Source organism: Cavia porcellus, unplaced genomic scaffold (genome assembly GCF_034190915.1).
Source record: "Cavia porcellus strain 051 isolate PalLab524CR breed Dunkin Hartley unplaced genomic scaffold, mCavPor4.1 scaffold_10, whole genome shotgun sequence".
Lineage (NCBI taxonomy): Eukaryota > Metazoa > Chordata > Mammalia > Rodentia > Caviidae > Cavia > Cavia porcellus.
The window spans coordinates 84,371,581-84,384,801 of NW_026947493.1; the positions used below are offsets into that span (position 1 = coordinate 84,371,581).

General features: G+C 56.2%; 1 protein-coding gene across 1 annotated transcript; it reads right to left on the minus strand.

Moving 5' to 3' along the window:
• Window positions 1-316: 316 nt before the first annotated feature.
• Klf10 (KLF transcription factor 10) lies at window positions 317-6,268 on the minus strand. Its single transcript, XM_003479839.4, has 4 exons — window positions 6,111-6,268; window positions 3,464-3,682; window positions 2,450-3,359; window positions 317-1,673 (listed from the first exon to the last, which is right to left on the minus strand). Exons 1-4 carry the CDS (start codon window positions 6,222-6,224, stop codon window positions 1,414-1,416), a joined length of 1,503 nt encoding a protein of 500 aa, XP_003479887.2. The 5' UTR covers window positions 6,225-6,268; the 3' UTR covers window positions 317-1,413.
• Window positions 6,269-13,221: the final 6,953 nt, after the last annotated feature.

Consider the following 13,221-nt stretch of genomic DNA (forward strand, 5'->3'; position numbering starts at 1 on the left):
AGCTCTCCCCAGGAAGGGGCTGCCTGCCTCATAGGTCCTGCTGTCGTGGGCGAGGGCACCTAATCAGTGTGGCATCTTTACCACTGAACCAGGTTTTGCCAACAGTCAGAGCTCCAGTCAGTCCAGTCTCCAGTCATCAAAATGTACCCAAGAACGTTTCGACAGGAACAGGACTGCGTTGCTTCTGCACCATGGCACCCACCTGTAACCCCAGCTCTCTGGAGGCTGAGGCAGGAGGACTTCAGCGACTTCAAGGCCGAAGTCGCTACAGGGAGAGCCAAAAACCCAACAACAAAAAAGCAACAAGCCCACTGTGTATAGCAAAGGAAATTCTTTATTGTAAACAACAAGTACAACAAAAGAAATACTGTGCAAATTCTCATGAGGATTTTTTCTTTAACAGAAAATTCTTCCAAGGGTCCAAGTTTTGATGTCAAAAATCTACACCCAAAATACAGACAAAATTTTGTATGTTCAGATAGTGACATTTTTCACAATGTATTTCAAAGAATTTACTTGTATCTTCTGCTGTATCACCCACTATACCACAAAACAGAACAGAAATACTGCTAACAAAATCAAACGTTCTAAAAATGTTCCGCCTCGCTCCTTCCATGTCTCTGAAAAACTCCTAGGAAATTAGAATCAGCAGGACCTTTGCCTGCCCAGGAGTAACGGCCACCGAGTTTGTAATTCAGCGACCACACTTCCTCATGACATCCACTCTGCTCCGTCCTTCTCAAGGAGTCACCTAAAATTCTCCACATCCCTTCTTCACCTTATGTGTTTATCTTCAGAGTTCGTTTCCTAAACAAAGTGCGGGTAACTGAGCCTACCGCAAACACATTGGGACACAGTTTTCAGATCTACACAAGAAACTGCAGGCAAACTGAAGTGGGAAGCGTAGTAAAGTGCCTACACAGAGTCATCTGTTAAACTCTCAAAACAGTAAGTGGTGGGGAAACCGTAGCTCCATGTCCAAGCAACAAGTTACCAAGGGCCCCGTGCCCTCTCTGCCTGAGTGCCGGCGCCAGCGTGGTCAGCACCTGACCCCACGGTGGTGGACGGACCATCAGGCGCCACTGCCCCAGGCTCATCCGCACCTCCGCCTGCGCTCCAGAACCCGGGCCCAGGAGGATCGCTTCCAGAGGCTGGCCCCAAGTGCCACCTCTAAGCACGGGAGTGACAGACCTCCCCCGGAGACCTGGACAGGACCCATCACTCAGAGGAGCTGTGCTTTGTGTGACAGCAGTGACAACTGCACTGGGGCCTGCAGGCGGCCACAGCTCTGCCTGCCACAATATCCAGGATGGGTCCCTGCTTCTGGATCCCACCAGGGCAGACTTGGCGCCTGTCCCGATCTGGCTGTGACAAAGTCAAAGTGAGTCGTGAGTTTCGGGTCGCCTCGGCGCATCACTGTGCGGGCGTGGGTGTCGGGGGCAGCGGGGTGTCGCTGAGCTTGCTCACCTCCATCTGCCAGTTCGGGAGCTTCTTGGCAGACAGGTGGCGCCGCGCGTGCTTGGTCAGGTGGTCGCTGCGCATGAAGCGCCGCTCGCACATGGGGCAGGCGAACTTCTTCTCGCCGGTGTGCGTGCGCCGGTGCCTCGAGAGTTCGTCCGAGCGCGCGAACCTGCGCTCGCAGCCCTTCCAGCTGCAGCTGAACGGCTTCTCTCCTGCAAGGGAGGGGCGGTCGTCACTCAGCTTGCCTGGCCTCTGCACCCCACCCTGCAGGGGCACCCTGGGGACTGGGCCTTCCCACTGCCAGGCCCAGCATTCCTCTCCTAGGAGCCCATCTCCGCCCCTGTACTCACGGCCAAAGTCATTTCCTAAAATGTCTGCTCTGTCTATACAACACAAATGAAAAATTTGTTTTGGTGGCACTGAGGACTGAACTCAGAGCCTTCATACTGAGCTACGTGCATGGCCACATTTTTAAACTTTGAGACTGGGTCTCATTAAGTCACTAATTGCCAGGCTGGGCTCCAACTTGCAATCCTCCTGCCTCAGCCACCCAGAGTGCTGGGATGACGGGTGTTATAGTTGATACATTACATTAACTTGAGAAGTTGATGAAGTTTAACCAAGAGACTCAGCAGGGGGCCTTACTTTGTAAATAACCTCCACTTGTGCAGGAGGAAGGCAGGGACAGTTTGTGAGTGCTACACCTGCCCTGGATGGGGTGGCCTGTGTGCAATACAAGGGAGGGAAGAGGCTTGTGCTTCCCCCACTCTTTGCTCTGGTTGGTTTTGCTGGCTGCGCCTTGAAGCTTTGCCCTGGTGCAGTGCCACCCTGCCTTGGAGCAAGCTGATTATCCTTCCCTAATTTTGGATCTTGGGTGTTTTTTCCTAGCAATGAGAGAAAAGTAACCAAGACAACTGGCCTGCACCCCACGTTGGTTCACCACACCCTCTGCCATACATTTACCAGAGATTTGAACAGCAAACCGTACCTGTGTGTGTTCTCATGTGGGCCTTCAGATGGGAACTTTTGAAGTAGGTCTTGCCGCAGCCTGGGTGCCCACAGATGTGGCTCCGGATCCTGGAGGAGTCCACCTGTGGGGCTGCTTTAGCTGCAGAGGGCGTGAGCCCAGGTGCGGGGGCAATGGGGGACAGTCTGGTGCCATGTGGGCTCAGTGCTGGCTTTGGGTTCTGCACCACTGGCTGAGGCACCACGAACATGACGGCGCCCTTGGGTACCTGGGTGCCCATGAACAGCACAGGTGGGCAGACAGGGGACGGCTGGCTGGGTGGAGCGCTGGGGACGACGGTGGTCACCATGGGGCTGTGCGCAGGCAGGGGGACCATCTGGCAGATGACTGGCAGTGGTGGAGACCCCCCCACTGTGGACACAGCAGGAGGAGAGGCCACTGCGGGGTGCTGCGGGGATGTGGAGCCGGGCCGGGCCCTGGGGAGGACAGTGTCCAAGGAAGGCACGGGGGAGTTACAAGGGGTGGTGGCCACTTGGTCACTGACAACCACTGGTGCATTCTGCTCGCACTTGGCTCTGCTGGGCAACACAGCTGCGCAGGGCACGGTCTTCCTCGTGACCTCGGCACTCGGGTGGGGCAGTCTCTGGAAAGAGCCATCCTGGTAATTCTGGGTGCTGGTCGTCTTCACAGGGCAGGGCTGGTGGCTGCAGGGCTGGGCATCGGCTGTGTGTCGGATCACGCTTGTTGCCTGCGCCTTGGGAAGTCTAAGGGCCAGTGCAGGGCTCTTCTCTTCCTCTTTGAAAGGTACAGCACTGTGGGGCTTGGCGGCGTCTGACAATGACTTGAAATGTCCAGCAGATGGCGCTGGTGCCATCAGAGTTGACACTTGAGAGGGTTCAAAGTCAGAGGGGCTGTAGGGCGGGGTGAGACACTATAAAGAGAAAACACACAGAGCGGCAGCATGAGAAATCTGGCAATTCAGTCCCAGAGCAGGGATTTCATAACCCACACTCAGCTGAGAAATGACAGACTCACAAATGTGGGGATGGTGTGGAAGTCCGGTGTCCCGGGCAGCAGGCCCTCCTCCTCAGAGGTGTCTGATGCTGGCGTCACAGGTCTGTTTTCCAGGTATTTCTTAAAATCTGCCTTCCAGCTGCAGCTCATAGCCATGAGCGCCTCCACCGCCTCGTAGTCACTCTTCCAGGAGTGCATTCTCTCCTTGCGCTTTTCACAAGTCACTTCCATTCTGTCCTCCTGTATGAACAAACACTGAACACTCAGAAGTGTATTTCTTACCATCCAAAGTCAGAGACCTACAAAGTCTGGCTCCAATGGATAGGGGAGCCAGACATCACAGTACTGGCAGTAAAATCTCCCTCATCTTTCCCTGCCCACCTAGTATGCTGGAGTGCTGGAGCCCTGACAAGGTAGACAGAATGGAAAGCCTCCTTTCCCCCAAGGAGACCAGCCCAGAGCTCTCACTGCATTTGAGCCTGGAGAAACCTGGGCTGCAAAGAAGTCCCCGTCCTACAGCAGCAGCTAACAGCAAGAGGAAGGCTCTCTTCCTGGGCATGGTGGTGGCTGCCCACAAACTCAATGTGGAGGCAGAAGCAGGAGGATCACAGATTTGGGGGACAGTATGGACAAGTTAAGTCAGACCTTACCACAAAATAAAATAATAAGGAGCTGGGGCAACGGAGGACTGATCAGCAACTGTGCGGCCTGGACTGTTTTTCCTTACTGCTAGGGCAGACTGTGTAAGGTGATGCACGTTCTGATCTCCTAATACAAAGGGACATGGAGTCCATAGATCTTGTAAGTATAGGGGACAGAGCCCTGGACTCCAGTTAGGACCTTTGGCCACTCCTTTGGTATAAGAGCCAATGGGTAATTAGGATCCTTAGAATCTCTTTCAAGTCGGATTCCTGGAAGCTTAAAGTTCCTGACAACTCGGATATTTATGGCCAAGGGAGGTCAAGGGAAACAGGAGAGGAATATGGTCATGCTGTCTTTTAAGTCAAATCTCACCCCAACCCTGTTTATACCTAACACAAAGGTTTGCTATGCTAAGAATGACCAGCAAATACAACAGTAAAACCAGATAACCATAAAAATGTTACTTGGAATTTGGAAAAGCCTAAACTGGACACTCTGCAGTCGACAAAATAGAACCTGTTTCAAAAGCACTGCCTGATGGCAAAAATAGTCATTCATACCCGCACTTACAGTTCTTCAAGCTCCATTTAAAAAAATCAAAACTAAACCTGGATTTCTTGTTTAAGCAGAGATGTGTGTAAAAATAAACACTACCACCACCACCCCCAAAACCAAAAACCACTACATTGTAAGGTACTTTCAACGTTCGTTTTAAAAAATGCACGTTCCTACGTGTGGAGAGCCCGGCTCCCAGAACAATCGCTAACAATGCAATTGCATAACCGGGGACTTTACGTAAGCTGCCGGGCAGCACTCAGGGCGGGAGCCGCCGGCGCGGAGCAAGGCAGACGGCGGGTGGCGGAGCGGGGCGGCGCGGGCGGCGAGCGGCAGACAGCCGGGGGCGGGGTCCTCCCGCGGCGGTGACTCACCGCCTGTGCTCCCCGCGAGCACGTCCGCGCGCCCCCGGCCCACCATTGGCCAGCCGGGCGGCGGCCAGCGCGCTGATTGGCTGGTGGGCTGGGCGGGTCCGGGGCGGGACGGGGGCGAGGCATGTGAACAAAGCGTGATCAGCGGCTGCCGGGCGGCGCAGGAAACGTGAACTGGGACCGCCGCGCCGTCACCTTTCCCCTACTTCCTGGGTCTCCGCCCTCAAGCCCCGGGCGCAGGGAAGGGGGAGCAGGGCCGAGGGCGGGGCCGCCCGGCATTCCCGCCCCGCCCCCGTTCCCTTAGGAACAGACCGCGGCCCGACTTGCCTAGCCCTAGCGGGCCCGGCCGGGTCACTCGGGGACGAGGCACTCCCGAGGCCGCGCCACGCGGAGGATCGCCCCGCGGAAGCCCTGCCGCCCCCGCGTCTCGCGCCGGCTCCCGCCCACTCGCCTGCTGCGAGGGCGCCGGGCGGCCACCTGCCGGCCCGCGTGGGGTTTCTGGGCTGCAGCCTCGTGGGCCACCCTTCCCCCACCCAGTCCATTCGGGCATCTCCCAGGAGTCCATCCCGCACCCCTGCCCGGCCGCACCCCGCCCTCCAGAGCTGCAGGGACGTATTCTGACTCCGCGTGGGCATCTCGGAAGCCCCGGTGCACTCCCCGCCCCAGCTCTAGGCTCCATCTGTACCCCTCCTCGCCAGGCGGACTCTGGTCCACGCGGGCATCTCCCGGGGCCGGCTGTGGGCACCTCCTCCCCTGGACCCTATCCTGCACCCCCAATTCCGTGGTGCCGTCACACGTCCTTCCCCAGCGACATCTTTCCTCCCAAAGGTGCGGGTCCCACTTGGGAACCCGACCTGTACCCCTTTCAAGGGCCACCATTTCCTCCGCCTGGACAGCCCAACAACGCTCCTGGTCCACGCTGACCTCCCCCGGGGCCTGCTGCACTGTGCCCTCTTCTCAGTTCCCAGAACCCCGTAACCCACCCCGTCCCCGCACCTCCGCCCAGGCGGAGCGTGCTTAGGAACCACGAGGGCCTCTTCCGGAGAGGGCAACGGGAGCCCGCGGGGCCTCCCTATCCCGGTACCGGTCCGCGTACTCACCGCAGCCCGCTGGAGCGCGGCACCCAAGCTGAGCATGGCCGTCACCGAACCGCAAGCCGGAGCCTCGACGCCCTCAGCTCCCGCCGCGCCGCGCGCCGTCTGCCCCCGCCCCATTCAGGTAGCCCTGGCGGCTCCGCTCCGCGGGCGGGGGAGGGGGCGGGGCCTATGGTTGACCAATCCGCGGCAAAGGTGTGTGAGGCGCCGGCCAATGGGTGCACGGCGCCGCGCGTGATCAGCGGCTGCCGGCGGCGTGAAGCGCTGTCAGCGGAGCGTGTGCAGCGCCGGCCGGGGACTCCCGCGGCCACCTGGCGGGGGACGCCCGCGCCCCGCCCTCGGGCCCGGTTGGGGGAAGGGGAGGAGGGCGCCGCAGGGGGGGGCGGGGATGGAGGCGGGAGGATCCGGCCGTGCCCTGCGGGACTCCTGCGGTAGCCGAGCTGCGACTCCGCGCCGGGAGGAACCCGCGTGGCCGGCTTAGGTCCTGGTGTACACCAGCTCCTGACGCCGTCGGGGACCTTGGCCCGGCGCCCCGACCACCGGCTCAGCAAGCGAGTGGAGGGATGCACTCCCCTCCCCTGCTCAGCCCCGCCTGGCGACTCAGGTCTGTGCCTCCTGCTGCGGCGTTGAACGCCGAGTTGCTTCCAGCAGTAGCGGGGCGAGCGCGGCCAGCAGTTGGCTTTTTACAAATACGACTCCGTGCAAGTCCACCAGCGCCCAGGCTGACCCCAGCAGGCAGCACGAGGACAGGGGTCACCGTGGGCTGGGTCAGCAGGCGGGGTGGGGTGTCCACGGCCCAAGACCCCACCCGCCCTCGCGCGGTCTGCAGTTCTGGCCTCCTTCCTTCCTTCCTTCCTCCCGCCCGCCCGGCTGCCATCCTGTTGATCCACCCTGCAGCAGCAGCTGGCCTGGCACCTGCTGGCCAGGAAGCGCCTGCCCGCCCTGCCCGCCTTCCTGCCCCGCCGCCCCCTCCTGGCGCCGCCCGTTGGCTCGTCGCCCACGCCGGGAAGAGGCGCTGCCGTGGGAGTGACTCAGACAGGAAGGAGCAGGAGGCCGGCGGTGGCTCCGGGCCCGCGGCTGCAGAAAGCTGCCCCAGTCCCCCGCCCCGGCGCCTCCTCTGAGGGCTGCATCGGTCCCTCGGCCTTCGGCCTGGAGGCCCTGGGTACAGGCGACCTGGGTCCACACGGCCTGGTTCTGGCCTCTTGCCACCGCCCCGTAACTCCTCAGTCCTGCTAGGAAGCAGTTTGTGTGCTGCTCCTGCCTGGGTGAAGCAATCTGCGGTCACCTTTCAGCTTGCAGCACCCACCCACTGGTTTTCCAGTGCCCAGCTCTTCTGAAAGCTTTGACCCAGTGCTGACACTCCCTGCTTAGGATGATGTTTCAGGCCCAACTGTCTGGAGGCTGAGGCAGGTGGGTGAAGTGTTCAAGGCCCCCTTGGCCACAAAGCAAGAGCCTGTCTCAAAAAGCAAAACCAACTAACCAACCAAACAATAAAGTAGTCCTTGGCTCCCCTCTGAGGTGTCAGCGTGTCCCCAGCACTGTCCTGACCCCTGCAGCCTGGGTCTCCCCAGCGGCCATTCCTTCCCTTGCTTGGCCACAGCAGGCTGCTCTGTTGTCCAGCACTTGAGTCCTTCCCCCAGCACACACTGCCAGCTGGGCCTTCGTGCTTGGATCCTGTCTGCAAATAGACCCCAGCATCTAGGGCGTGCTCTAGCGCCTGGCAACGTAGGGAACAGAACTGGCCTTTTTTTTTTTTGTCTTTTTCCTTTTTATCGGTACCGGGAATCGAACTCACGACTGCCTGCTTGCAAGGCAGGCGCTTATGCCGCTGAGCTAAATCCCCAGCTGAACTGGCCATTTTTATAAAACAAAAATGACTGTATTGCCTTGTTTCTTAAATCATGATTTTGGGATTTGGAGACAGGGTCCCACTGTGTAGCCCAGGCTGACCTTGAACTCATGGTATACCTCCTGCCTCAGCCTCCAAATGCAGGGATTATAGGCATGTGCCACCACTCCTAGTTTAACTAACATTAATTATGCATGCCTTCAGACTGCCAAACCTTCTAGCATGCCTCTTTATGTTACAAAATTTTGCACCACTGAGAAATTGATACTGTATAACCTTTTTTTTTCTGGTGGTGCAGGACCTGGAGTGAGTTGGACAAGTGCCCTTCCGCTGAGTGACACTACCAGCCCGGTGGAGTAGAAAAAAGAAAAAACCTTCAACACCTCTCTGCTTAGAAGTGTAAGATTCCAGCCAGGTGTGGCAGTACATGTGTCCAATTCCGTATCTCTGGGAGGCTGAGGCAGGAGAATAGTAAGTTGAAGCCAGGCCTGAGCAAGATCCTGCCTCCAAAAATAAAAAGTTAAAGGGGTCAGGGGTATAGCTCAGTGGCACAAGCACCTGCCTGACAAATGTGAGGTCCTGAGTTCGATTCCTGGTACTAAAAATAAAGGGCGGAGTGGGGGCGGTGGGTGGTGGTAGCACCTCATTGCAAAAGCCCTGAGTTCAGTCACCAGCACTGAGCACACACGATTACAGAACATTTGAAATAGGCAAGTCAGGCTTTGAAGTATGAGTTTCTGTTTCCTAAGTAATTTGAGTTGTTTGATTTGCTCAGACTACAGGATCCTGGTAGCCGTGCCTGGTGTGGTAGGGGGCCAGGAAGGTGTCCCACGGATGGTGACCAAAGCTGGTGGGGTAGGTGAGTGGACGCCAAGCTTGATGGCCCTCAGCAGCCAGGCCCTTCCTGATGGAGCCCCGAGGCTGAGAGGGAGGGTTCCCTGGGGCTCCTCCGTCTCTGCTCCTGCCAAGCTGGGTGTGACATGGGCATCTTCACAGGAAGAACCCCAAAGATAAGACCATACCCCCTTTCTTTTGGCAGTGCTGGGGGTTGAACCAAGGCCTTCACACTGTGCTACATCCCCAGCCCTTTTTTATTTTTTATTTTTCATTTCGAGATAGGGTCTTGCTAAGTTACTAAATTCCCTAGAGTGTACTTAAACTTGGTGATTCTCCTGCCTCAGCCTTCCAGAGTACTGAGATTATAGGTGTATGCCACCATGCCTGGCCAGAGATTTCACTTTTTTTTTTTTTTTTTTTTTTTTTTTTTTTGTCTTTCTGAGACAGGGTCTTGGTATGCAGTTCAGGCTGGCCTTGAACTCACTTTGTAGCTCTGGCTGGTCTCGAACTCACAATGATCCTCCCGCCTCAGCCTCCCGAGTGCTGGAATTACAGGCGTGAGCCACCACACCCGGCTCAAGAGATTTTACTTCTTGAATTTAAAAGCATATTCTAGGGGCTGGGGATTTAGCTCAGCGGCATAAGTACCTGCTTTGCAAGCAGGCCGTTGTGAGTTCGATCCCTGGTACCGATAAAAATGAAAAAGACCAAGTAAATAAATAAATAAATACATACATACATACATAAAAGCATATTCTAAAGAGGAATCCATAGGCTCTATTAAACTTTAAAAGGGGGACTTCAGATTCTGGGACATTCATCTCACCTTCTGATCTGTCTGTGTCGTTACTGTTTGGGGACGGTGTGTATCTGTGAGTGACAGAAGCTCAGACCTTTAGGTGCTGAGCCCTTTGGGTGCTGCTCTGCTTCCTGGCCAGGATGAACTAAGCAGCTCAGTCCTCAGCCCCTCAGCCAAGGTTCTCACCTGGAGCCTGCCAGCGATGCACAGAGCCCTCTGGACAGGGAACAGTTAAGCCTGTCCTCCCTTAGGTAGTGGGTGTCAGGTGTTCTGTTCCAGCAGTAGGAGAGCTGACTGACACCAGGGCCTCAGGAATGCTAAGCATGCAGTCCATCTGGAGCAGCTCCCACCAAGAGCAGGAATGTGCCAGTACATGTCCTGTGCTAGGACCAGCTGCAGCTCTAGAGCTTCCCGAGTGAGAAACCCAGAAAGGATGAGAAAATATAGGAGAGACAAAGCTGGGATCTCTCCTGATGGGAGGGAAGGAACTGCCCAGCCCCTGCGGGATGTTCATTTACACACGCAGGAGGAGGATGTCAATTTCAGCCCACTGCCTAGCACCTTGTCTGCCTGGCTGGCCTGGGCCCCTTGCCTGCTTGGAGCTGAAACAGCTTGCTTACCTGGCTTGTTTTGAGCTCTCTGTGGTTTCAGGGCTGGCCACACATGTGATCAATCTCCAGCTTCAATGGACTCTACATCCTGTAGCCCATAAAGACTATTCAATATAGGAACGACTAAAAAAGGCAATGAGTGTTTAAATTTTAAAATTGGTCACACAAGCTGGATGTGGTGGTGTGCATCTGTAAACCTAGTATTTGGGAGGCTGAAGCAAGAAGATGATTGTGAGTTCAAGACCAGCCCAAGTTACAGCGAGCTCAAAGCCAGCCTGAACTGCATAGTGAGCCTTGTCTCAAAAAAAAAAAAAAAAAAAGTAAACAAATAGAATAAAATAAATTAATAAAATGGATCACACTAGGCCAAGTGTGGTGGCACACACCTGTAATCCCAGCACTCAGGAGGCTGAGGCAGGAGGATCACCTAGCAGCACCTTGTCTCAAAAATATTAATAAAATAAAGTGGGTTACAGTAAAGGACACGTGGCTGTGATCCTTTCAAAAATCCTCCGCCTCACTTCCATTGCTCTTGCCACTTCCCGCAGCAGCTCTGCAGTCCTCTTTCGTGAGCGTCTTCATGCAGCATGATCAATACATATGGTGACCGCTGCTGCTGAGCGCCATTGGATGGGCAGGCAGCTGGCGAGTAATGACGCTGTGTCCACGTCCACTTTCGTCACCCCTCCCGACACTGTGTGACTTCTGGCTCTTCCCAAAGTCAAGATGACCAGGAAAAGGAAATCATTTGAACTGACTCAGGACATAGAGGCCACCAGGACAGTGCAGTTAACGATGCTCCATAAGTGGGACACCAGAGCTGCTGCGGAAAGTGGCAGGATGATGGGGGGAGCGTGTCTGTAGTGAGGAGGAGATTTTCGGGGGGGTTCGTGGCACTGTGTCTTTCACTGCGATTTTTAAAATGTGAACATTCACCACAGTTTGAGAGCGCATCTCAGATACCTGAAGGAGCTTCCATCCAAGTCCAGGAGCGTGCTCACTGTAACGGCTGAAGTACTGTCGGGTTTCATCCCTAGAGAACGGGATTCATCAAGAAGGGCACATCTGCCCTTCTGAACCACAAGTAGAAAGACAAAACAGCCACAGGTGTGGCAGCATACACTTGGAAGCTGAGGCAGGAGGATCAAAGAGTTGAGCCCAGCTTGGACAAGTCAGCAAGATCCTGTCTCAGATAAAAAAGAGCTGGGTTGTAGCTCAGTGTGAAGGCCCTGAGGCTCCCCCCCACCCCAGACCACACACACGTGTGTGTCACCTCCCCCTGGAGGACTGAAACACCCGGTGTTAAGGAAGAGCCACAGGAACAATACAGCACGCGGCACCTCCCCATCTTCTGTAGAGAAAGAGTCCACACGAGACACCTTGCGCAAGCAGATCTGTATAAATATCTACAGATATATTAAGTGTGTTACAGTGGGTGTGATGAGCACAAAATATAATTAGGGTTTGGAGGTAGGGGAGTGAAGTAAGAGAACCTCACAGGAGTTATGGAGGAAATGCTTAGAACTATGTAACTCCAATTTCCTGAGATTTTAAAAAAGAAAAGGAAAGGGGAGAAAATGTAACATATCCCTTTCTGCCCCCAAGGCCCCGCAGGTCTTCAGCACTCAGCCCCGAAGTCCCAACCCCTCTCGAGCGCTGCGCGCCCAGCAGGTTTGGGGCTCCCTCTCCCTGAGGGTTCACTTGGCGGTAGACCAGTTCTCCTGGCATCTTGCCATGGCCACCTTTGCCCCCAACAGACAGGGCTGAGCCCCCCCCTCCACTGTGGCATAGCCAGCTCCCGACAAAGATGTGCAGAACTTTGGGGCAGGGGATTTAGCTCAGCGGCATAAGCACCTGCCTTGCAAGTGCGTGATCTTGAGTTTGATCCCTGGTACCGGTAAAAAAAAAAAAAAAAGATGTGTAGAACTCTGCTGTCCAGGAGCAAACGCCCCCCCCAGCTCTGATGATACAGGAATGGACAGAGAATTCCAGAGCTGAGTGTGGCTATGTCTCCATCCTGTGGCCCCACCACACCCATGGCCACCCCAGTTCAGGGGCCTGGACTCTCTACACTGGCTCAGGGGCCCGACTCTGCAGGGCATGGGGTACGCAGGGCTGATCCGAAGGTGGCCAAGGCAGTGCCGAGCCTTGTAGTCTCTAAGGAGCTTGGGCTTCTGATCCCAGACCTCAAGGGTGGCTTCAGTGTCAGGAGTTCGCCCAGTGCTGCCAATGTCTTCCTGTCCCGGGCCTGAAGCGCCACGGCTATTTCCCATTGACTTATGGTCCTGGGAAGCAAACATGGGGCCTTCGAACTGAGCTACATCCCTGGCCCTCTTTTATTCTTTGTTTTGAGACAGGGTCTCAGCTGTCACTAAGTTGCCCAGGCTGGGCTCAAACTTGTGATCCTCCTGCCTCAGCCTCCCAGAGTGCTGGGATGACAGGCGCATGCCACACCTTGCCTGCTTTCTTTTCTTTTTGTGGTGCTGTGGGTTGAATGAACCCAGGGACTGCACTGCCATGCTGGCGCTGCACCACCCAGCTATGTCCTGCTTCCCGTTTCTGTTCAGTCCAACCGCTCTGGAGATAGTCGGAGCTCTGGGTACTGGAGCTCTGGGTACTGGTGCTGGTTCACCCCAGGGTCCCCCTGCATGGCTGGAAGCAGGTTGTCCCCTGACCTAGGGTTAGGGTCCCTCACCCAGACCCAGGGAGCATGAGAATCCGTCCCTGGCCCACAGCTGTCATGAGCCAGGCCACTGTGCTGCGGTGGGTCCTGGTGGCCACACAGCCCCAGCAGACCTGACAGTGGCCATGTGGCCTCCCAGGCTGGCCGCAGCCTGTGGTCCACAGGGAGGTCCCTGCTGGGTCTGAGTGGGAAGGAGCCTTCGCTGTGGCGTTCACAGCTCTGCTCTGTATGGCTGAGGCCTGGTTCTCATCCCTGGGGAAGGGGACCCATGGGCAGTGACAGCTGGGTGGCCAGTCAAGCTGATTCGGGCAGTGGCTGCTCGGGCTCTGCTGCCCCAG

What these genes read in the sequence shown, in the direction of transcription:
- Klf10 (XM_003479839.4), bottom strand. Translation starts at nt 6,224, where the DNA reads ATGGGGCGGGGGCAGACGGCGCGCGGCGCGGCGGGAGCTGAGGGCGTC. An exon ending in TCCACACCATCCCCACATTT is followed by an intron (nt 3,360 to 3,463) that starts GTGAGTCTGTCA and finishes TTCTCTTTATAG; the next exon opens with TGTCTCACCCCGCCCTACAG. An exon ending in CCACATGAGAACACACACAG is followed by an intron (nt 1,674 to 2,449) that starts GTACGGTTTGCT and finishes CCTCCCTTGCAG; the next exon opens with GAGAGAAGCCGTTCAGCTGC.